At 39.0% G+C, this 25441-nt stretch overlaps 1 protein-coding gene across 1 annotated transcript in view; it reads left to right on the forward strand.

Annotated features, from left to right (window-relative positions):
• cdi (serine/threonine kinase) overlaps positions 1–16932 on the forward strand; it is an 86655-nt gene extending 69723 nt beyond the window's left edge. The window contains exons 5-12 of the mRNA XM_089232202.1: positions 5018–5167; positions 7394–7476; positions 8503–8587; positions 9100–9183; positions 11818–11904; positions 14939–15107; positions 15378–16669; positions 16822–16932. Coding sequence (XP_089088328.1) covers positions 5018–5167; positions 7394–7476; positions 8503–8587; positions 9100–9183; positions 11818–11904; positions 14939–15107; positions 15378–16669 — 1950 coding nt within the window. The 3' untranslated portion in view covers positions 16822–16932. The remainder of the gene's footprint in view (positions 1–5017; positions 5168–7393; positions 7477–8502; positions 8588–9099; positions 9184–11817; positions 11905–14938; positions 15108–15377; positions 16670–16821) is intronic.
• Positions 16933–25441: the final 8509 nt, after the last annotated feature.

Below are 25441 nucleotides of genomic sequence, written 5' to 3' on the forward strand. Positions count from 1 at the left end.
CGTGACGCACATTAAGAGAAATTCTATATCTGGGTGTTTGTAAATAGTTTTTTTTTTTGTAAAGGGGTCATTCAAGTATTACGTCAGCATCGAGGGAGGGAGGGAGGGGGTTTCGGATTTGCTGACTTTTGATGGCAAGGCGTAGCGCGAGGGGGGTCTGGTGGCCCCCGAAATGTGAGAAAATGACTGGAAAAAGATGGCCAAATCTGTTGTTCTATCACTTTGGTTTCCTACCCCCTCCCCCCGAACGAAATTTCTGGCTACGCCCCTGCTATGGGGGTTATTTGTATGTCATAAATTAATTGGCGATTTAAACTGGCGAGACCCATTCTCGTTGTTGCTCAGAGTGAACTTGTCTTTCACTTGTTCATCTTGATCTTTCCGGTGGGCTGTGGCTTCAGTTTCAGGAGTAGTCATATCGATTAATCCCTTCTCTTTAAATGTATCTTGATTGCTATCTGATTAATTCTTGGATTTCTTTTATGTCCATACACCGAAGCCGTTTCCCTCCACCTGCTTGCTAATGGAAATTCAATTTCCATTTGAATTGGTTCCGTTGAAATGGAAGTGACCTCGGGCACACATTGTGGTTGAATAGGTTATTCCAATACGGGCGTTTAGCTGAGCACAGTGAACACCGAAAATATAATTTTTGAGAGTAATTCCACTCCTCTTCAAAATTCTAAGGTGTATTTTTGTAATTTTTGCTATCAGTACTACTCTGTTTGAAAAAAAAATCTCGAATTTGAAGGATATGTATTTTCACTCGTGGACGAAATTTGGAGGAGTAAAATTTCAATTTTTATTCGCATTGGCGAACACTGGCTGGGCATGTTATCTTGACATGTCAAATTGTTCTTGCGAAGTTTTCACTTTATTTTATGTTTCAGAAAAATTTCCAGAAACCCTGGAAAAGTCTCATAAAGAACCTTCGTTAACACGTACAATTTATACAGACGACGCTCGTTATAACGACCCCGCGTTATAGCACCCATTCCATTACAATGAACGGTTGGGTAAGTCCCAAATGTTTTTAAATGCATTATGATCATTTCCTTCGAAAGCATATCTTTTCATGGAACGATTATCATATATGTTTAACCTTCGGTATAACGACCCTCCCAATAAACAGACGGAACAGAGAGGGTCGTTATATCCAGCGTCCACTGTACTTTTTTTCCGATAAAACGCAGAAACAGTTTAGTCTTAAAAATTGAGGAAAAAGACAGCGAATACGGAAGCCGCGATTATATACCGAGTGTATTTGCTACTGACCGAGAATTCGCGCATGGAGCATTTGTAATTTACTGCTTAAAGATACATGCTAAAAACTCATTTGAATAATTTACATGATCTGTTACATTCATTTTTCCTACGAAATTGGGCTCACGTGTTATGGAATGAACGGGTGTACGACAGAATTCATTATCGCTTCGGAATTCTCATTTATGCCTCAACACGAATTCGAGAGTAGGGTAGAGGTATGCACACGCCAAGGCTCAAATTTCCAAATTTTCTCTTTCCTGTGTGCGAGTGAGTTGTAAGATTTTTAAGAAGGGAAAATGAGAGAAAAATTGTCGTTTCCGTTCGTGTGTCGTAAAAACCTGGAAGCTTTGGTCGGTGTCCAAAGAATTTCGTGCATATATATTTTCTTTCTTTTAAGGTGGCTGAAAAGAGTCTCCGATTACTACCAGAAGAAGCTTTGGCATCGCTAACTGCCAAATGTTGTGTATATATATATAATTTTTTTTTTGGTGATACCATTGTATTTCGCTTGTTCGCGTTGTTTTCACGATACCGCGCGTCGAATCGTTATTTATGAATGAACCAGGGGACTGCCAGAAATTATCTAGGTGTGTCGGCCAACATACTACAGCATTCTGTATGCAATGTATGCGGCTGTTTCCACACCAAACCCATCCGATTCTTCTTTCTGTATTCCCGTGAATTACGGGCAACTATTTGCCTGACCTCTACAAGAGCGAGAATTCTCCATCACACATTTCCCTGATGAAGCAAAAGTGTTAGTTGCTGATGCAAAAAAAGAAGATTCTGTGCTTGATTAGAACTTTTTTTTCTTCTGAAAAAAAAAGGGGTGACAACACAAATAAGTTTGAAAGAGACGCAACAAAGCCGCCCTTAGTGGGGCGTGCGACAAGTGCGGTCGCACCGGGCCTCGCGTTTTTTTTGGGGCCCTGCCCTTACGGTAAAGATAATTTGTTCAATAAATTCTGAATTTTCATCAATTCTGGAATTCTACATTTATCTAGAACAGTAGTTCCCAACCGGGGATGTGGGAGAGCATTTTGGGGGGGGGGGGATGAGATGGAAAAAAAATCACGTGTTGACTGATTATTCAGGAAAATTGAAATGATGAAAATTGAATTTTCTTACTTAATTACATTTTCATACATATCTTTTTTTTAGGAATTAGAACCATACCAATTTTTCATACCATGACGCCTCGTCTTCTGCCTTCTGCTGGCAGAAAAGATGAGATTTCTGAAAATATGTCATACAAATTTTGCGTTGTGAAAGATTATTTTTCAATTAGCGATCGTAATTGTTTTCCATTTCGGTTGTGGAAAAATACCATTATTTGCCTAAACTATTTCGTGGGTGGTTTACATTGGTACCTCGTGTTATTAGCATGTTGTGCTTAGATTTGATACTGTCGTGAACATACACATGGCTCAGAAAAAACATCAAAAAATTCAGTCAAATGCATAAGGAAATATAATTTCCATCAATAATTTTCCTTATTTTCAATTCATGGATTCTGAATTTTCGTTTGTTCAGACGATTTCTTTCATTAGGTCATAATTTTAATTGGTTTTGGAATTATTTCTTTCATTAATTTAAAAACTTCCTTTAGTCCAAAATTAACAATTATTTTTATTAATTCACCTTTAATTGTGACTATATTATATTCGGTTGGATATTTTTCAGCATTTCTGTTTACTATATTTTGTAGTGATGTATGAATTTTTGGATGCCAATTCCCCTCTCCCACAGAATATATAAAATCGGGGCTAAGACGCACCAAAATTATGAAGATTTCTCGGACCTCTGCTGCTATTTTTGTACCGGACGCCGTGACTGGTAAGAGCGGCCCTGGTCCACAATAAGTTGGAGATGTTGTGTTTGTAAACAAGATTGACTTTCAGGGGTGTACACAAGGAATTACTTCCAGAGAAATTTTGAGTTACCAATCAACCTTCAAAACGGAATTTAAATTGAAGACCTATTCACCCCCCAAGTAATTAACTAAATTTAAAGTCATCAAGTTCTCAAAAAATTGTCCCAATATAATATGGTAATCAAGTAGTCAATGCTCATTGGATAATACTAGGCAATGCCCACTGACGCATGTGCATAGGGCCTACTTAATCGTTAAAAAAAAAGGAAAGTTTGTGTTAACTAAACTTTACAACTAAAGGTCTTAAAAACTTTACAAACTAAGCCCCTTAATGTTTGCATACATTTTAAAGTACCTGATTACTTAACTTGATTTCAACTACTTGATGCTTGTAAATGGGCCTCAACAGAAATTAATTGAAATGTATTGATATATTCTCTCACAAAAACATTTAAATTTTTGGTAGTTTTGAGGGGACGAGTCTCTTATGCCGCCCCCCCCCCCCCGCGCATTTGGCTCTGGAGGAAGGAAACATTAATCCAATGCAGGGGTGGGAACTCTGCGCCAATTGCGCCGCACTGCGCCAAAACTAATATCTTGCGCCATCCTGCTCCAATAGCGTATTTTCGCATTTTTCTGCGCCAAATAGCGAATTTTGCTTCAGTATACCCGGAATTTCGGAAAGGGCGCCAAAAAATTTTTGTTCCTGCTAGCCACGAAACGTTTCTTTACGAGAAGAGCGTGTTTTATTCCACTATACTTAAACTATCGGCCCCTGATCGGGCTTTCCATCGCGAAACCCCGATATTGTCCGTGATCGTGGAACTGAAGATGGTTTGCAATGCCTTTCAGCTTTAAAGTGCAAATTCGAGTGTTTCCGTTAAAAAAAAAAAAAGTCGTCACTGGAAGCAGCAGAAATTACTGTAGTCGATTGTCATTGTGTTAAATCCCGATGTTTCGTGAAAAAAATTTTCATTCCGGGAGTAAAAAGCGCATGTCCGCCGAATTACGAATGTTAGTTTAGAAACTTTGCCGAATAACGAGCGTTAAATCGCTAATGTTGCCGAATAACGAGCGTTAAATCGCCAATGTTGTCGAATAACGAGCGTTAAATCGCCAATCTCGCCAAATAACAAGCGTTAAATCGCCAATCTCGCCAAATATCGAGTGTCAGATCGCCAATCTCGCCAAATAGCGAGTGTCAGATCGCCAATCTCGTCAGATAATGAGTTCTGAATCGCCAAACATCGAGTTGATTCTTCCGAAATTCTCTCCCATTTTGCAACAATTTCTTTCCGAGTATAAAATTTTTTTAGCTCATTTGAAGTGCTGCTGTTCAAGGCAGCAAATAGTGTTGTCAGTAAGCAAAAATCATCTTAAATAGACAGGTACAAAAAATTTTATGACAGCCGCTCTTTCAAACAAGGTGTCAAATGCCTAAAGCACCAAAAACAAAAATCAAGCTGACGAAAAGATGTTTGATAACAAAAGACATGCTGCAGTTTTATTTTGAAAAGGGTTGAGGGTTAACGAAAATATTCTTGTTAATTTCACTGCTTCAATTTATAAATATCTGCTCCGAATCCCATATTTTGCTGCTCCAAAATTGCTCCAAATCTCGAATTTGCTGCTCCAAAACTGCTCCAAATCCTGAATTTGCTGCTCCAAAACTGCTCCGAATCCTGAATTTTGCTGCTCCAAAGCTGCTCCGAAATAGACTTAGTCACTTCCCACCCCTGCCAATGCTGTATTCCGTGTATTGTGATTGTATTTAATTTTATTCCAAATCTTATCACATTTATTGATTGAGAATTTGTGTGAGTTTTGCTGTTCGTATTAGAGTTGAAGTAACTTTGTCCCGTTTTTTTCCCTACAAAGTATATCAACGGTGGAAGCCTGGAACAACTGTTGCAGAACAAGCAAGTGGACTTGCCTTGGGAACTGAGAATCAAGCTCTCCCTGGACATTGCCCGTGGAATGTGCTATCTTCATTCCCGAGGAGTATTTCATCGGGATTTAACTTCAAAGGTGATTTTTCAAAAATATATATCATACATCTGGTGCAACATAAATTACCAGAAACAAATCGTTATTTGTAACACTCTCACCTTGATCACCATGCCTCATCCGTCAATAATTTTAAATTTTTGTTAATATATTTTTCTCAAATATATTAACAAAAATTATTTCCCTAAAACTTGTCGCCACTTAAAATTCTATTGCTTTCTGCAGCTGCGCTTGTTGCACAGTCCTGACCACCACTAACTTAATTTTGAAATACATTTTCATCCTTTGTTGCAAATAACAAATTTTTAACATTAAAAATTTCTTGGCTTATCAACTCCATGAGCAGTGTTTCTGAAGAGGTATCGAGGTGTGTTGCTGCAGCAATTTTATCAATTACCCTCATGATTGAGCATATCCTTATAAATAAATACAGGATGGGAAAAAAGTCTGTAGAAACTTTAAAAATTCGTAAAAACCGGAAAAATAACAGAAATAAATGGTTTGCAGGCTTAGCATAAAAAAAAACCTCAAAAAGCAGACAGGTGGCACCGGTATGAGCGACTTCGGTGGAAATATGCAAGTGAGAGACAGTTATAAGAACTTGCTCTCCTAATCCACAAGCAGTTCACCGTTGTGAACCGTGTATGTGAATGAGGATGCTGAGTGCTGAGGATAAAGCTTTGTTGAAGTTGTTTTACGTGAACCAGGAATCAGTGGCCATTGCCTTGCGTAAATTCAGAGTTCAGAAGAATGTGAGGACTGGAAAAAAGCCTTTAACAGCTGCCAGACGCTTGGGCTTACCACCATCCTCATAAAGCTCGTTTAGCAATGTGAGGAAACTGGAATGCTGGAGGACTGTGTAAGAGCTGGACGACCATGTTTTAAGAAAGGCACGTTTGCCACATGTGGCAGCCAAAATGGAAGCGTTAGCGTCTTTATCAGCTTCAGGAACCAGCAGTGCTCGTGAGGCTGGCTACCAGACGCTTGGGCTTAACACCATCCTCTGCAAGTAACATTCTTCAGATCATTTCAGATTTTATGTACCCATATAGAATCTTGTCATGGCTTGACTGCAATCCGTAATACAGATTGCAGTCATGCCATGAACTTTTACCAGCGGATACTGTGCAGAGGGAAGCATTTGCAAGGTCCAAAAATCAAACAGAATTCCACCTGGGTCTTTAACATCTTGTGAACAGATGAATCTCATTTTGCACCTCATGGCGACGTCAATGCCCATAACTGTCGTATCTGGATGACGTCTAATCCACGTGAGTTCATGCAGAAACCATTGCTTTCCCCAAAAGTGACAGTGTGTTGTGGTGTGGGTTCACAGGTTCATTCATCATAGGATCTTTTGAAATGCAGTGTCCAGTAAATGAGTGGAAAATGGCTATGGTGAATGCACAGCGTTATTTAACACTTCTGAGAAGGTCGTGCCATGCTTGCGTGAAAGAGATGCTCTTTCTACCATCATGTTTATGCAAGATGGAGAAACTAGTCACACTGCTACTCCGGTTGAGACATTCCTGATACAGACATTCGGAGAAGACAATGGTTATGGGATATTTGAAATCCTGGGTGTATCAATCCGGTGCATCCAATATGTCGGAACTGAAAGATACGATCTGCCGAGAGGTGTCATGCATACATCCAGACCTGCTGCACTCTGCTGTTGCTGGATTTGTGACTCGCCTGCAGTATTATCTCTACTCTCACTTCCATTGTCTGCACTTAGAAGCACCTTCATTTTGCAAGTAAACACTTATTACATTCTGTTTCACGCTTAATTTTTAAAAAGTTAGGAGATCCGGCTTTGTCTGGCCATACCCCAAACTCTAAATATGCGTGACATGTCTAGATTTCATGCACTGTCATACATTTTAATTTGTTCAAAAGTGGTTTGTGAGACCTGGAATTCTGTAGAACTTATGGGAACCTGACAGAAAAGAGCAGTTTTCCGCAAACATTCATGTTTGTACATGTTTTCATTTTTCAAGTGAGACTTCAGTGGGAGAATATTACCTATAATTTTACAGAATGTGTGCAGACGAAAGCAAAAACCATCAACTCAGTTGTGATAACATAAACTAATAGACAAAGCGCAAAATTTTTTGCTCGTAATGTAAACCATCACTTGTTAACCCAGTCAAAATTTTTGCTCATTTATCAAATCGCTCATTAACTGAAGTTCCACTGTATATGCACTGACTTTTAATATTTGATTGTCTTTATTTTTTATTACAGAATGTTTTGATCAAAAGACAAGGAACAAGCATGTTGGCCGTTGTTGGTGATTTTGGATTAGCTGAACGTATACCTGATTCCAGGTGGGGATAACTTAGAATTTAAAGCTGCTGACAGCGTTTTCCAATTTTTCTGAATGGATATACCAATATGATGTCTGAAATACAGGGTGTTTCTAAAAGAATCACCCGATTTGAAATGCATATATTACGAAAAATTCTGAACATAGACACTTAAGATTAATTTTATATTACATGGCTAATCAAGGTTTTTTTACAAACCAAATTAAAGGTACTCAACATGTCCATCTTGGGATGCATGACATATGTCTATACGGTAGTCAAATTCATCTCCCAAACTTTTGCGAGCATGTTTGCATCCACTGCTTCCACAGCTGCTGTTATGCGCATCTTCAGTTCGGCTAATGTAGCTCTAAGGGGAGGCACATAAATGTAGTTTTTTATATAAACCCCCACAAGAAGAAATCTCACTGTGATGTCCGGCGATCTTGAAGGCCAGTGATGTTTAACTGAATCGTCAGGTCCCACACGGCCGATGCATCGTTTAGGAATGAGATTGTTCAAAAATTCTCGAACGTCCAAGCACCAGTGTGGTGGTGCCCCGTCCTGCTGGAAAATGAAGTCATCCGAATCAGTTTCTAACTGTGGGGGAAAAGCCAATCTTGACAAAAATTGGAGTGGTAGCCGAAGGAAGAGCATTAGCCTGCTATCTGTCGACAACTGTGTGAAACTTGAGATTTCTCTTTCCACCTATATATTATTCAATTAGAACGGATTAAAAGCTGAATAGTGATGATTTTTTTTAAATCAGATGATTATTTTTGAAAAACCCTGTACTTTGACCTAATCTTTTAGTTGAACTCATGTGAATATTTCTAACATTTTATGAGACACAGAATTCAATAATTCTCATTTATTTAGTATTAAATTTTTAATTCTGTCTGCGATCGGTTGTTGAGAAACGCTGTAATATAAGTTGATGTACAAAGTTATTTTCTATTTTCTTTTACTGTTTTTCCAAATTAATTCTATTTTTGTGTTTGTCAAAAAGGATTATGAACTAATTGTAGTTGGTTTCTGTATTTGAAGGGATAAAAATCAAAGACTTCCAATTGTTGGATCGCCCTATTGGATGGCTCCGGAATGTCTGAGAGGAGAATGGTACAATGAAAAGGTATCAATCAAATATATTGCTTTTTTTATGCATTCATAATCTTTTGATCCAATGTGGCAATCGCCATACATGGTCATGGTGGAGAATAGCCGATAAGATATCATGAGATCCTTAGTAATGCAAGTACAGTCATGCTGGGCTTGCCAAAAAATTTAGGCGCCAACAAAATTTCATAGGCACCAGACATTTTTTTCGTCCAAAAGAGGGTATTTTTTTAACTTATTTAGGACTTGGGAACCCTGTTTTCATGCTAATAGATGCATTTGACATAATTTCTGATAACTGTGCTGTCCTAAGATTTCAATTCAGTTATAGGACATTAAAAAAAAATTAGGCGCCAATGTGACTTGGGATTTGTCCAGCCCTGCAGTAGTGATGCATAAGGTGCAAGAATCAGTGCTGTATAGTTAGTTGGTAGATTTAGTCTAATTATGCTTGAGATTTCTTAAATACAGTGGATGTATTTGTGCACTTGTGAAGATAATAGCATTTTTTTTGTATTTGATTTTTAGGCTGATGTATTCTCGTTTGGGATAATCATGTGTGAAATTATTGCGAGGATAGAAGCTGATCCCGATATATTACCAAGAACTGAGGTAAGTGGTCAAAAATTTTATTAATTTTTGATTTTTTTAAATTGTATAATCAGTAATATATATATATATATATATATATATATATATATTAGTTTCTGTGCATGTAATCTACATATACAAATTTCATGCATCAGTAATATAATTATAAAGAATGGAAAGGATGAGTAGAGAGAGTGAGAATTTTTTCTAAGCCCAATACATCAAGGAATTAGACATTTTTCTGGATATTATGCCGAAATGGAATCAGAAATTAAAATCATCTGGTGACCGCTGGGACTCAAACCCAGGTCCTCTTGCAAACTGAGCAAGCAAGCTACCATGTACACCACTGGATACATTACTCTTCCTTATTTCATACACTTTGATTAGTTCACCCGGACTACATTCCCATCTGGGGGGGGGGGGGCATTCCCTGAAGTTAAGGGAGGCTACTGATGCATCTATTTCAGCACCTCTCACCACCGTGCGTGAAATACGGAAGGCAGAATCATGTCTCCAGTGGTGTATATGATAGAGCACCTGCCCAGTTTGCAAGAGGACCTACGTTTCAGTTCAATTGGGAGACCAGGTGACTTTACTTCAGAGTGCAGTTCAGATTCCAGGGCAATTCCCGGTTGAATTCAAGGTGCTGGATCCTGGGAGAGAAAACCTAGTGAGGACAGAGGTTTCTAGAATACAGTCAAATCCCGTTATAACGAACACGAAGAGACCGGAATAATCACTTCGTTATCAAAGAATTCCAGGTTACCTAGCATTGTTCCTATGTAAACTTATTTGGGGGATTAGAAAAGTGTTCATTAAAACGAGAATTTAGCTATAACGGTATTCGTTAAAACGGGATTCGACTGTATATACACTTGGGGTCCACTTTTCTTCGCAATATGAAAAAATATCCAGAAAAATATCTGATTCCTTAATAGAAAGGGTTGTTTGTCACGTTTGTTCAAAAAAATTCAATAGGCTTCTATACCCTGTCTATAAATGTTTTTAAAAACATTTTTTTTACAAATTTTTTAAATACTTTTTTGCAAAAAAAAAAAAACAAAGCATCATGGAGAAAGCGACTTTTTATTGAAATTTAACATGTGTAAAGCTCATATACAGATAATGAAATGATTAAAAATTCAAAGCCGTTGGACCCATCAATGTGGCTAGCAATTGCACATTGAATGTTCAAATCAGTAATTGGTGAAACCTTCCCTGGCGGCGATTCATGTTTGTATACGTCGATGTAAGGAGTGATAAAGATTCCTAATCTCATCTTGCACTACATTCTGCCAGGCATTCATCAATTGTTGCTCCAGATCTGTGACATTTTGGGGTGCCCAAATCTGGCTGCCAATTATGTCCCATACATTCTGCCAGGCATTCATCAATTGTTCCTCCAGATCTGTGACATTTTGGGGTGCCCAAATCTGGCGGCCAATTATGTCCCATACATGCTTGATTGGCAAAAGGTTCAGTGACTTTGATTGGCCAGGGAAGAGTATCAACAGCATGGAGGCAGTCCAGAGATATGCAAGCGTTATGGGGCCTGGCATTATCTTGTTGGGAAATAGCCCTAGGATGACGTGTCATGAAGGGTAATGCAACTGGCTGCATGATGTCATCAACATATGGTTGAGCTGTTAAAGTTGCACGCAGGACAACTAGAAGTGACCTGCTGTCATAAGAGATAGCACCCCATACCAGGGGTAATGGCTGTATGCTTCTCTAAAACAAAGGATAATTGGGACCACTGGCCCCCGGCCCTCCAAACACTGGTTCAGTAGTCATCACTGAACACTATGTGATGCCAGTCTACTGGCAGCCATGATTGGCTGCGACACCACTCTAGGCGACTCTGCTGATATTGTGGGGTTAAAGGCTGCTGTGAGCATAACTCTGCCTCAGCCAAGCGTCGTGAGATGGTTGAAGGTACCATGGGGGGTACGGAAGAGGTTGTAGCACTTTAGATAGTGGACAATGATGCCGTTGGGGCAGTTCAGGTCTGTTGCACAATCATCCAGTTATGGCTCGCATTCGTGCACCTTGGCCTTCCAGAGCCTTCATTCCGCTGATAGTTCCTTGCAGCCACCACCTTTGCACAGCTGTGTCCGTACGGTGCAGGTGATGGCCTATTGTTCGGTATGAACAGCCAGCTTCACACATCCCGACTATGCGATCACTTTCAAAGTTGTCCAATTGGCTATAAGGTCTTCAACAACGTCATAGCAGCATTATTGGTTGTGTCTCCAGGGAACTGCAATGCTGACAACAAGAAAAGGTAAACCATCTGCGATTGTTACCTGTTTTATACAATGCTAGTTGCTACAGGTACTTCAAACATGCTCAATGGCTGAAGTTAACATTCATTGGCCTTGAAAATGTAATCATTTGCATACGAGGCATAAAGAAATTTGCATGCGAAATTTCGAAATGATTGGATTATTTTTAGGAATGCTTCATTTTTTTTGGCAAAAAAGTGTATTTACTTACCTCTTAGAGAAAAAAACACAGAAAAAGAAAAATGTAGCAGTAAGTTTTTTTAACGCTTAAAAATCTGCTGATTACGTGTAGTAAAAATACAGCTAAGCTTATACATGTTAAAAATACAGTATAGCTTATATGTATTTTTTAAAAATTCATTTGTAGAACTTTGGCGTTGATTATGTTGCATTCAGCGATATGTGTCCAGAGTGTCCACCTCAATTCCTGGAATTGGCTTTTACATCTTGCAGGGTAAGATAAAAAAAAAATTCTTTATATTATAATATGGTAGACAATGACTAAATTTATCTGAGTTTGTTTATTAAGTTGCTTTCAGATTTAGAAAAGTTTCACTTGTTATTAATATCCATGGCAACAAAAAGCTATGTGTTTCTACACTTTTCAAAATTTGTTTTTACCCTTTTTGATGGCAGACATCAAAATTGTAATTAATGTATTGCCGATGATTGATTTAATTTTCAAAGTGTTGTGTTAATGGGTTCTCATCTCAATCACTTAATCAAAACTTCAATGTGGTGCTCTTTGTTTAACAGCATAATCAAATCATAATGGTACAGAGAGATAGGTTCTGAAATCTTTCAAATCAGTGCTTAAATCTGTTTTTGTAATCTCCAGGTGTGAGTATAACCGAAACATATGCTACTGCATTCAGAAAGTTTCAGAACTTTTTCTTTTGTAACTATTTGAGTATTGGCCAGGTATGGATAGCTTTTGTTATTACCCAATGTTAACCTGACCAACCACCTTCTATAACTAGTTTTATTCAGGATGCATGCTTAAGTTTGTCAGTTGGAAATTACTACACCATTCTAACAGATGTTGGCATTTTCATTTCATACCGTGCAATCGCCCAGGCTCTATCAACCGTTGTCAATTTTAGCCATTGCCCCGGATGAGGGGGCTGGGCGGTGTCGGGTGCTTTATTAAGAAGGGGCAACAACTGCAATCTCCGTAAATGTTTTTAGATGGGCATTTTTTTTCCAATGGACGATTTGTTCACTGTGGGTGTTGAAGGCCTTTTTTTGGCCTCTCGTTATCTTACATTTTGTTAATTGTCATTCCTAAATTTTAGCTTGTCTCCTTGCTCTCATCATATACTGCATCAACCCAACTATATCCTCCCTACAAATTCGCTACCTATCCTGTATCAGCACTGTTGATAAGGAAATAGGTTATTTTACTGTAAAGGCATTATTCCACGTTTAGTGAGAAAAGGACACTCGCCATTCACAGGTTTATTCTGCTTACATTTGAAATCTCTATCTTGTGGTGTCTAATTGGGGACTTACTTCTGGAGAAGGTGGCTAAATCTGGAATGTCTTGCATTGGTTATGCTGATGTTGTAAATGTGACTAAGGGCAAGCTATTGAGAGGACATGGGGATAAGATCCTATAGTCATCCACTAGATCTACTCATTGTAGGTCTTATCACTTATAGTTCTGATGGCTAAGTCAAACACTGCTGAACTACAAAGAATAGTTTGCATGGCCATCTCTGGCTGTATGAAAACCACTCTTCTCTACGCATGCGTATAGAGGCTGAAGCAGTCATCTGTATGAAAAGATTCAAAAATTTGGGTCATTAAAAACAGTACTCACATTACTTATCATTGGATGGACTTGATGTAAATGTTACGCAACACCCATATCTTAACGTGCCAAGTGAGGGCATGCTTTCGAAATTTGCATGCAATAAGCCTTATATGGTTCAAATCCCTTCTGTGGAAGACTGGGGTGTTGCTCCTACTCAGTGATAGAAATATTATTTGGTATATATATTTTTTTTCCAAACCGAGCACAACTCGGGTCTATTGCCTTGGGCAATTTACTACATAGTGAGTTGTGCCAGAGGTGTAAGTGTGCGTACCTGACAGTCTGAGTATGTATCTAGTGTTGTCTGATTTTTCAGTGCTGCCATCTATATTTCAGACGTGAAGTGTAATGACTGAATACTTGTACTGTTTGTATGCCTGTTGCGAGACCAGTGGGGGCTCGAACCCTGGTCTCCGCGATTCGAGTTTGTCAATTATCATTTCCTTTAGATTGTGGCTACAAAACTGTTTTTCAGGCTGAAATCTTTGCAATTCTCATGTGTTGTAGAATTTGTATACATAGGGGTTTTGGTAGATGTATTTTTATATGCTCTGGTGGCTTTTCAGAAGTCTGAAACTACTTTTCATGTGGTCTGGTAGTGTTACACTGCACACTCTGAGATGACAACAGAGGACAACTTTGCTGGGCACCTGGTCATTCAGGTATCTGGGGTAATGATTGGCTGACAAGATCTGGCTAAAAAGGTTTTTTTTTAAAAACTCTTCATTGGTCCTGAGCCAGCTGCCAGATTTGGACATTTCACTGGAATTGATTAGAGATACTGTTTTCAACTCATTCAGGAAAAAACAGTACCAAGATTGACTGAATATGGATGGTCAGCGACATGCAAAAGAGAAATTGTGACTGCCCTCGTTTTAGACAGAAGGAGCTGATGAAACTCAGCAAAAATGATATTCGTAGAGCTGTTGGCCTACTTGCTGGTCATTGTACTCTTAAAAGGCATCTTAATGTCATACGAGTTAGTAGTGATGCAACCTGTAGAGATTGTTGATATATGGAAGAAACAGCTACTCGCTTTCTTTGTGAATGTGAAATGTACGCTTCACATGGATTTGAGCACTTGGGTCGTCAGCTGATCGAACCCTGGGAGCTTCAAGACGTTCCTATTAGATCTTTGCTGAATTTTGCTCTTCAACTACAGGTCTCTGAACTAAATACTTTTAATTGTTTGGGGGATAGCACAATAGACCTCTACTTTACTTTACCGCACACCAACTCCGGTCATATATCGTCATACAGCAATTTCCAACCAGTGAAGTTAGTTAGGAAATGATTCTATCCATCTGTAGTTGCCCCAGACTTGGTATGTAAAAAACTTTCTTCTGACGTTCTATGCCCGGATTCAAACATTGATGGTAACCTTCACGGTGGAAGACTAGCATCTTACCACTGCACCACTCGGGCGCACAATAGACCTCTGGTCACAGTGCTAGGCTCTATGGAACCACCCACCCATAAGTCAAAATCGACATTTGAAAAGTCTCTCAAACAATTTTCTTAGCAGGATAAAATTAAAAGTCAGTTTGCATATAACACGAAAGCCTTAAATGCCTACAATCAAGGTTTAGGCATGTAAACAGTAAGCATTTGAATTTGCTGTAATGTAAAATGTGTGGCTTATAATGATTTATTCTTGATCCATTATTTTCAGATCGATCCTACTAGCCGTCCATCATTCAAGGAGTTGGTTATACTCTTGGAGAAACTTCTGAACTTTATAAGTACTTTGTCTGGAAGCCCTCAGTATATATACCCGACACCTGTCTCGTATCCATCATGCCTGGAGGACATCGATAACATTGACAGCGTCAGAGCTATATGTAAGTGTATTTGTCTTGTCATATTGGATTAGCTTACTGCTAGAGCTGTGTACTTACTGAGTTGAGTGGCGACGACTGGGTGGTTAGTGTACCAACCTATAATCGGTTTCCCTAATCTAGTTTCATTTTTTAAATTACCGAAATGCTCTAATATGGTTCAAACCATGCGATTGATTGCCAAATTATTTGATATGTTATCTGAAACATTATTAGAGATCTCTATTTATTGTGATTGAATTTCATTGATGTTTTTATTCGACGCTATTTCAGTTGCACATGGATGGACGAAGAGTCTCTCATCCAACACTGTTAGGTCTAGATCAAAATCAACTCCAGCAAAAGAAGAGTTTCATTGCGCTTCAGATGAACCAGTTCCTGTCACTCCGAAACGTGTTGGGGAAGTCATGTCTTTGAATGATCCCCATTACAAGCCTAACAGCAATTTGCGTAACCCTTTTGCATCACTTCCAAGGTTTTGGAAGGGCAAGAAATTCATAGAGTCCATGAACTTCAGTGATCCAGATTTGTCTCAATCGTTGAGTTTCGATTTGCCTTCCCCAACTGATGTACAGACGCCACCAGGGACTCCTGTGTGTCCAGAGAATGTGGTCGCTTTTCCAGTGTGCAATAAGAAGAAGAAAGTCTCCCAATCTCTTCCTACTTCTCCAGTTCTGCAGCGCAAGTCAGTAAAATGCCAATTGAATTACTTGCCTATGTCGGCTGCAGAAGCTCCAGACTCGCCTCGTTCCGCATCGCCTGGTTTTTCCTTTTCCCCTTCGCATTCGCCTTTTAACGCAGACGATGGCCTGTTCCCTCATTATAGTTCCGTCCACATGCAGCTAAGCGGTTGCAAGATCAATGATTCCTGCTTGCAGTTTTCGCCCAAAACTCTAAGGAACAGTGCGTCTTTGGTGCAGACGGATAACTCTGAAGCAGTGATGTTCCGCACAAAGACGCCAATCCTGTGTGCCAAATTAAGACGTTCATCTGGGGAATCCGGTTTTTTCAGCGTAGGGGATCGGAATAGTACTTGTGATTTGTCCTTAGACAGCTGCCATAATCCAGAAGACATGCCTTCGTGGACTACAGACAGTAGTGCCGAGCAGCAGTCGGACACTTTGAGCAATATAGATGAAAACGAGCAACAGTGTCAGGGCGGAAAGAAGAGGCCATCTTCTTTTTATTCTGATGACTCTGGTTGTAGTTGCACTCCAATGTCTCAGAGCATTGTGGAGACTCGTAGCCTTGAACAAAATGACAGTTTCGCCAACTGCGCCATCGATGGTGCCAAAGTTGCTACCAATGTCCTAGTTCATAGTCAGGAACGTTCCTGTGGTGATATTGAGAGTGAGTGTGAAGATGCCAGAAACTCGTGTAGTATCCGTTGCATCTTGACAGAGAAAACCCCGTCTAGTCCAGAACAGAAATGTTTTTGCACGAACAACTCCGAATCGACAGACTGTGCGATATTCAAAGAACATGAAGTTTGCGAAGATGCTCAAAGTAGTCTCTTGAAAGACAACAGATCGGCCAAATATTTTAGGAAATCGTCAGATATTTAGGTAAGTTTGATACTTTTGCTAGTTCGCTGTGATGTAAATAATGGATTTTTTCAGCGGCATTGGTAGAATAGTGGTTCCTTCTTTATCATACCTGTATCGTAATATACATCGGATATGCTAAACGTGTTTTTAAAAATTTTTTTTTATTATAGCTCTGGATATCGAAGTTTTGTACTGATATTGCCAAAAAGAGGAGTCTTTTTACCGTCTACAAAAAAAGTGACAAAATTTATTGAATTCCGTTTGAAACAGATGGCTTTATTTCATTTAGTAGTTGATGTTAATATTTGTGTGTCGTATGCGATTTTGGTTCTGTTTGTGCATTCCTCGAAACAGTTTTGTGCGTGTCGAATGTCATGATTATCTGGAATGTAAAAAAATGTGAATAATTATCATTATATGTAAATTTTGTGTGTAATTGCTTCTTACATAATTCTCGCTGTTGCCAAAGATGTATTTTAATTCTTCCTCTTTTGTAATTTTTTTTTTAAGTTAATGCATGTATTTTTTTTAAAGTAAATTTGCGGCTGCGGTTTTTGAATCTGTAGAGGTGTGTGCCTTTTGGTAAAATTAAGAGAAGAATTGAACTAAATACAGGTCTGTTCTAGGTGTTTTATAAATCTTTCGGTGTAATGCCTCCTGATGAAATCTACTCGAGCATTTCCCCCATGCTCTACCTTGATCGGGAAAGTCTTCAAAACTCACCAGGGCAATGCGTCTTTGACCTTAACGGCGAAACCGTTAATGGAGTGGTATTTCACAGGTCAAGTCTGGTGAGGTGTAACTGTATTTTCCATGTGACAACATTCAAGAACTCTAGTTTTATATGAAATTTTTCTACAATGTGTCAATCGAGGCGCTGTTTTTTTAAAAATTGATTTGTGCCTGTTTGTTATCAAGGCAAATATTGGTTTCAGTTATTATTCATGGTTTTCTCATGAAACTCTATTTCTATTTATCTCTTTGCATATGCAGTAGGATCCACAAGTTCTGGAATAGTGGATCCCGTTACTCTTGACGGCTCAAGCACAGGTTGTTAAAAATTTCATGTTCAATATACATACTACCTTTCCTCAGTCAAAATTGCTCCGCCCATGGTACATGATTGAACTTGCAACAAGGATAATTGCATCCCTGAATTCATATCGGATCCAAATTGTAAACAAAAACATTTCCACAAAAGTTATTTATTTTTCCCACTATCAACACTAACAACGAGGCTTTTTGAATAGACGTCATCATCACTTTTAGGGACAAGCACAGGATGATCCCCATAGAAATAAATGTTAAAATTTCAGATTTTACCACAAAAATGTGGGAATTTGGTGTGGTTTCCCGCCATATGAGTGATTTTAAAAATTGAATTGAATTCTGCATTTTGGAAATATTGAGTTTGATTAGAGATACAGAGCCCAAAAAATTTAATATAAAATAATTAGCCAGACCTTTACTTTTGTGTTGGATATTCATGCAATAACATTTATTTCAAAGTTTTATATCTTCTCAAGCAGGAGAATGAGAATTAATGTCTCATTATTGCCTTATAATATCCAACTGCATCAATACACATAGTTTAGGATGTTTTGAAATTAATTATGGGCACATAAATTACATTGAAAAAATTCCGCAGCCGTAATCAAGTATTTTTTGAAGCAAAAACAGATCAATAACTTGAACTTCAAGACAAATTTTGAAATATCTACAGCCCATCGAAAAGAGAAAAAAAAGATTAATTTTTTACATGTTTTTCATGACATTACACCCAAGCACATTAGATCCAGTATTTAATCGCTTCTCTGCCTTTTGGCTAAGATCAAAGTTTAGTATTTAACAAGTAAAGCCAGAAACTGAAGCACTCAAGTTTGAGCCAATGCCACTTCACTTGTAATGATGACATAATTTCAGAAGTACCTAATTCTTGTTTTTCCCTTGGGGAATTCCACTTCTACATAGTGAGTTTCGGTCGCACCTTGCAATTTTTTTTTATAATCGAGAAAAGTTTTGATGTCAGATCATCAAACTTCAAAGTAGGTGTCCCCAGTCTTTTTTTGAGTTCTAGAATTGTGAGTGTTTGCATTTTAGGACGTGGTTGCAAACCTGACTGGGTTTATATAGAAGTGAAATCTATCGTAACTGGTGGCTTATTATATGATTTGCATGTGAGTCAGATACTACGAAATTCCACAGAACTGGAGCACATTGAAATTGTAGGACTCGGAATCATGCATAATCTACCATACGAAAAACTAAGTCCTCACTGTGAGAAAATAATATATTCTTGTATACATGTTTTGTTGCTGCAAATTTTTAATTTCAGCTTTAATATGTTTAAGTAACTAGTAAAGAGATAGCAGATGGCAGAGCACTACACATAACAAGCATTACACAGAAACAGATTTCACGTTAGGTTCACAACACATACACACAGAGCTTCCAGCATGTCCCAGCTTTTTCCCAACCACCTGCTAAAAATTCTTCATTGAGACAGATCTGCGGGCCATGATCTGGTTAGAAGGAGATCCCTGCCCTTTCCCTCAAGGAATTCTACTTCTACCAAGTGCATTACAGTTGTGAACAATGTTTCCAGTCTGGGAGCCAAATATGCGGTATTCCTGCCGCTCGTGGGCTAGAAACAAATATGTAAAATGTTATCGATGCAGGATCCATATTCTGTGGGATATTCTCGTAATCTTGACCGTCCCACATTTTTTTAGAAAAAATGTCCCGCTTTTTCATATAGTTTCAACGAGGCTTGTTTGAATTTTTATTATTGAGTGAAATAAATTACGATTATTTTCATGGCTTATATTAATCATGTTATGATAATTATAACTCTATCCTAGTTAATTACGATCAAATATATTAATTTCACATTTTTCCAACAATATTAATTTTTTTGGTGAAAAGTTGATATTTTATCCTCCCCATTATTTCCCATCATTGGTGACTTTTAAGCAGTTTTAGCAATATTTGGCAACTTTCAAATTTTTTTTCAAAAGTTGGTAAAATATAAAAGAATATTTTGACTATAATTGGAAACTTTACTTGCCTTTGACAATGTTTATGGCCATGATTGGTGTTGTTTCTGTATTGATGCCAATTTCCCGTATTTATACACTAGCTTCCAAAAGTTAAGCATGAGATGGCTTATATAGCATACCAACACCACTTTAATCGTGTTCCTCTGGATGGAGCAGTTACTGGAACACTAACTGTGTACTCTGTACTCTAGCATACAGTTCCTTCACGTTGAGCCTTCTGCGCACAGTACTGGTAGAGATTGTGTTACCAAGTGACACTGCAACCATAGATGTAACAGTTTTGCAGATCGCTTGGTGATTCTGCTTGGCTACTCTAGCAATATACCGATTGCTGGAACAAGTCAAACAGCTATCTGGAGATTTTGAACTACCGACCATGGACAGCCTCTTGGACCATGCAGACGCACAGGGTGCTGCTCTAGAAGGGGCGCCAAAGATAGGTCCTGCATGGGTAGAGATTTTTTCTTAAGCTACCCCTGTGATAAACCAAGGGTATCACCCCCTCCGATGATTAGTATATTGCTACAGTAGCCAAGAGGAATCAACGAGCAACCTCCCCTTGGTAAACATTGTCATGTCAAACATGAAGGGACTGTATGCCCAAGTACTACCTGTTTGTGTTTCACTAATCATCCAATCCAGCAGGACGTGATTGAAGTGGTGTCGTTATGTTATACATTATATATGTTACTGCCATAGCCGAAGTTGGTCACTTTGCGAAGTGGCCAGCCCAGTTAATCTAGCCAATGTCCTAAATTCTGGCTCTCGCTGGCCTTTATATGTCCACCCCTATATCTGTATCACTAAGATGCCAATATTCAGATTCCTTTGATCGTAGGATTGCCATAGCTAAGGTTAGCTGTGGATAATTATAAGTGGCCATAATTTTCACAACAAAATACGTCAACACTGCAATGACCCCTGAATCATAGGGATCAATATAAGGATGTATGGGGCCTGGTATATATAAAAGCCTGGCGAAACCCTAAATTTCAGGTGTTTTCCGGGCCAACTGGGCTGGACACTTCACTGGCTTTGTCAGTAACAAATATTGATAAATCCCTAAATGTATCAATATATCTACCACATCTTTCGTGGGCTGGGTGTAACACCTTGGTGAACTGCATTTGGCCCATGGGTCGGAGGTAATGCACTCCTGGAAGACAGTATGAAGTTCAATTCGTTAATTTTGCTGAAATTCTCATTTCAGTAGTCTGATATTTTTTCTTTTGTTTCGAAACAAGCTCCAGAGTCAGGGTTGGAGCTACAGTCGCATTTTGCTAAAACTTCCTCCCACCCCCGTTTTGCTTAAGGAATTTTTTATCTGGCTTAAACCTCGGTCAGTTGTACAAGTTGCTAACGGCAGATGTTTTGTATTCAAAAATTCTGTGCAATAAATGGCTAACATACTTTTTCGATATCAATTTTTAAAAATATTTTAATGCAGGGGTAAAAACACATGACGGTATATGTATAATTCCGCAATACAAGATTGAATGCAGTTGTTTAATTGCTTGAAATAGATCTGGCAGAAGATTTAGTCTTGATAGACTTTTTCTAGTGACCACTAATTTGAAAGTTGAAGTGGGAAATCACCCTGACTTGTCACACAATAGTGGTCATAACTGTGGTCATAAAATAGCTGCCTTATAATGAGCCCAGGGCTGCGACTGGGGGAGCAGGCAGGTCTGGTGCCCCAGAAATTTACCTGTTAACTTTTACTTCTGCATCACCACCTTTCCGAAATGAGTGCTTGTCCCAACTGACAAAGTATCTGGTTGCAGCCTAGTACAAGCTCCCAGCTCGGGCATCTTCAACTTGTTGCTCGCAAGCACCACATTGCTCCCTGAAGCACCAAGTGTGTGCTCGTGAACACTTGATCAATGCCCAAATTTCATTCAAGGATTAAAAATCTTGATTTTTCATGCAAACATCGTCAGAGGGATTGAGCACCCTTGCTCTTTGATGAGCAAGGGTGCTCTTCTTTTGATGATGAATACACGCAGTGTTCGCAACTAGAAAAATATTTGAGACCTCTGTGTGTGTGTGTGTGCCTTAGCCGCCACAAAAATAGACGCATGTGAATGAAATTTGAGATATAGGTGTTTGAGAGTATGTGTGCGCTCAAAAATGAAAAGGAAAAATAAACTACCTTTCGTGGTTACATCCACATCGAAAATACTTTTAGACATACACTTATATGTATTGTGCAGTGAAAAACCATGAATGCCATTGGAAGTGTACATGCAGCATAATAAATGCCGGTGATAGACAAAAAAAACATGTGGAAACTACCAATGCAGATTACAATACTGCCGAAGGAAGTGACTGTGATCCTTGGTGAGATCTTTGCGTTTCTACGCCAGCATTTATGGTACTACGAGTACAATTTCAACACCGCACACTGTTTTCCACTGTGCTGATCACTTGATAATGCCAGTGCAGGCATCTTTCAAAGTTGATTCATGGAGTGTTGCCACTTGAATTTTTAGAAATTTTGTTGCTGTGACCCTCAACCGTGACAACTTTTTTTTCCCTTCTTCATTCTTGAGCACATACTTTGAAACGCCTGTATCTAGAATTTCATTTCCAGTTGCTGATTTTTGCTGCCTTTAGGGACTCGTATATCTGTAAATATCTTATGACCACCTTGTAACTTTTTTTCCTGCGTGATAAACGATGGTTTACTGCATGTGTCGTGTCTTATTAACTGTGAGGTTCCTATTTTTTGTTCGAAACAAACCAGTGTTGATTTCTGTTGGTAACAATTGTAACGAAGTTTTGTTTTGCATACGATATAACGCTTTTTTTTTCTTGTTTTTCGGGTGATTATAATAAATATATATATATGAGAGTTTCTTTATATGTAATTGAATCGCACCCTTGGCAGAAAAGATAAAGTTTTTAAATGTATTTTTACGAACTGGATGTTCATCATTAATATTGTCCATTGAGAGTCGAAATAAAGGTACTTTATATTTTACAAATTGTGTTGCGCCAATCAATGTGCGTGTTTGATATTTTCCTTCTTTTTTTCCAAGTAATTAGCTTTCTGTGTTTTTATATTTGTGATTAGAATGCTTAAAAATGTGTATCATATGAATGTTTCATGACTATGTGAGGCTAGTAGAGAAAATAGTAGCGATACTATTGTAGAAACGCCATGCATTGTTGTTTGAACCACATGATAGTTACATACTTACCTGGCTATAGGCATACGCAGAGTTTTCTCGAGGGGTGTTTTCAGATTTTTTTCCTATTACTAAAAACCATTTACGTAACCTCGTCCATATTCCTCTGCTGAACCTCTAACGAATTGGTACATGTTGGAATGTACATGTAGTGAAACCTGATGTGAAGCTTGTTTCTGTGTAATGCTTGTTATTTGTAGTGCTGCCATCTGCCACCAGTTTTTTCTAGCTATGAGTGAAGTGTAATGATTGAATAATTGTATCGTTGTAGCCCTGTTGCGAGACTTCCACGGGGAGATCAGCTTGCATTTGCGTCTCGAAATTGGGAACTTTTTTCTGTAAAATAACACTATAATCTTGGCTCGGGGGGGGGGGGGGGGGGTCAGAACCCCAAAGCCCCCTCCCTCCCATATATACCAATGTACCTAGCGCAAAGGTAGATTTATGGTTTTGCCACCTTTTCTCAATTCCACTTTAATTTTCTTTATCATTTATTTCTCAAATTCGCTGTCTCTCCAAGCTTGCAGCCCTGGGATATTGCCTACATCCCGTAAATGTGCCTCTGATCCTGTGTTAGAGCATATTGACTCTCTTCCAAATCTGTACACTTGTGCAATTACGAGACTGACGGTCCAATGTGATACAGCTTTAACGCATAGGTGGAGATAGACTTGGAAGTCTGAGGTGGGGGGGGGGGGACACGATGATGTCAATTCATATATACATTAGATCAGTCGACTCCACCTTTGATACTGGGGGGGGGGGGGCACGCCCCCATATCTCTGACCATGCTTTAACATTCTCAAAATAGGAACAGTGGAACTGGATAAAAATTTGAATGTGCAAGAGGTTGTGCAGTAATACACAGATGTGTGTGTGCAGATTTTTGTCTTTGCCAATTCTAGCCTGATTTTCTTGACCACTAATTTCTCATATTCGTCTCCCTGCACTGTAGCCTACTTATCCCCCCCCCCCCTACACTGAAGTGCCAAAAGTCATGGGATACCTCTTAATGTTGCTGCACTTCGCCGGCTAAAAGGAGGCCCCACACGACATTAAGAGGTATCCCATGACTTAGTACTGAAGTGCCAAAAGTTATGGGATACTTCTTATTGAAAAATACTTTCCCCCATGTATAACGAAAGTATTCATTTCAGACCCTTGATTAACAGTTACCCTTCTTTTAAGGACAATTTTTTTTGTCCCACTGGTGTCGGCAAAAGAGTCCAGCATATATGCTTGCACTTTCACCTGGTTCCTTGCTCTCTAGGCCACGTTTTTGGTTTGCTCACTAACGTAGTCCCATGCACTTTGGGTCAATCGCATATACGTTGATCTGGGTCACTTTTTTTGGTTATTCACACCCTCAGAGCAGGCCATTCTCATGCTGACATGCTTGAACACTCTCTAGCTCTCTTTTGGTCTCACACTGACATAGTCAATTGCTCTCTAGGTCACTCTTTCATTTCTCACACGTTTGCACTCTTTAGGCCACTGATTGACCTAGTCCCATCAATCTCTATGTGAATTTATGCATAGGCGGAGATAGACTTGGAAGTCGGGGTGGGGGCCCACAATGATGTCAATTTATATTTACATTGGATCAGTCTACTCCACTTTTGACGCTGATGCCAAGTCCCTGTATCTCCGCCCATGAATTTATGGTTTTCCTGTGGCCTTTTCCATTTTCTGGATCAATCATTCCTTGAATTTGCCGTCCCTCTGAACTCATTCTCTTGGGCTTCAACCTGTTTCCCCCCGTTTGTAAATATGACTCTGGGAATACAATGTTACCAAGGACTCGCTGAGACTTGGACATCTGTACTACCTTGTAAAACTAAGAAAAAAGAGACAGCCTTTGCTAAAGGATGCTCAAGAATGCTCGAGCACATGCGGCACAAGCTGTTGCTGGTTTGTCCATTCAATTGCTTTGGTTAGGAAGTACTCTATTACACCCTAGATTGGAGTCTCTGGGACTTTATTCCTTAGAATAAGTTTTGGAAGCTGTCTAAATATACCAACAAGTTTCGACAATAAGCTTAGTCCTAAGATTGAGGAACTGCATTTTAGGATTGGTTATATAATGGTTCTTTTTGAAAATATGATTCTAATGAGATGATAGTCGCTATATATTCACATACACTATGGTTACACACATCTTATCTGAAGATGACACTCTCTGCTATTACTATGAAGGTTTCAACAGCTGGCTGATGCAAAGATAAATCCAGGAAAGAAAATTCAACTGCCCTTGCGGGGAATTGAATCCACATACTCTCACTTTATGGGTTAGCGCACTAGACTACAAGACCAACGAATCCTCTTTCCTTCGTAGTAGTAGCGGAGAGTGACATTATTTTCTGATAAGTCCCATCTGGTGGTAGTGTCAAATATAGGGCAAGCGAGAGTATACGGGTTCGATTCCCAGTTCTTTCCTGGATTTATCTGCATATCAGCCTGCTGTCGAAACCTTGGTACATGTATCTTGTATTTCATATGCGCTTTATTTCGAGACAGGAGCAGAAAAACTATATTGCCCA

Source organism: Pholcus phalangioides, unplaced genomic scaffold (genome assembly GCF_987345545.1).
Source record: "Pholcus phalangioides strain wild (caught in Gottingen) unplaced genomic scaffold, Ppha-v1.0 ptg000005l_1, whole genome shotgun sequence".
NCBI lineage: Eukaryota > Metazoa > Arthropoda > Arachnida > Araneae > Pholcidae > Pholcus > Pholcus phalangioides.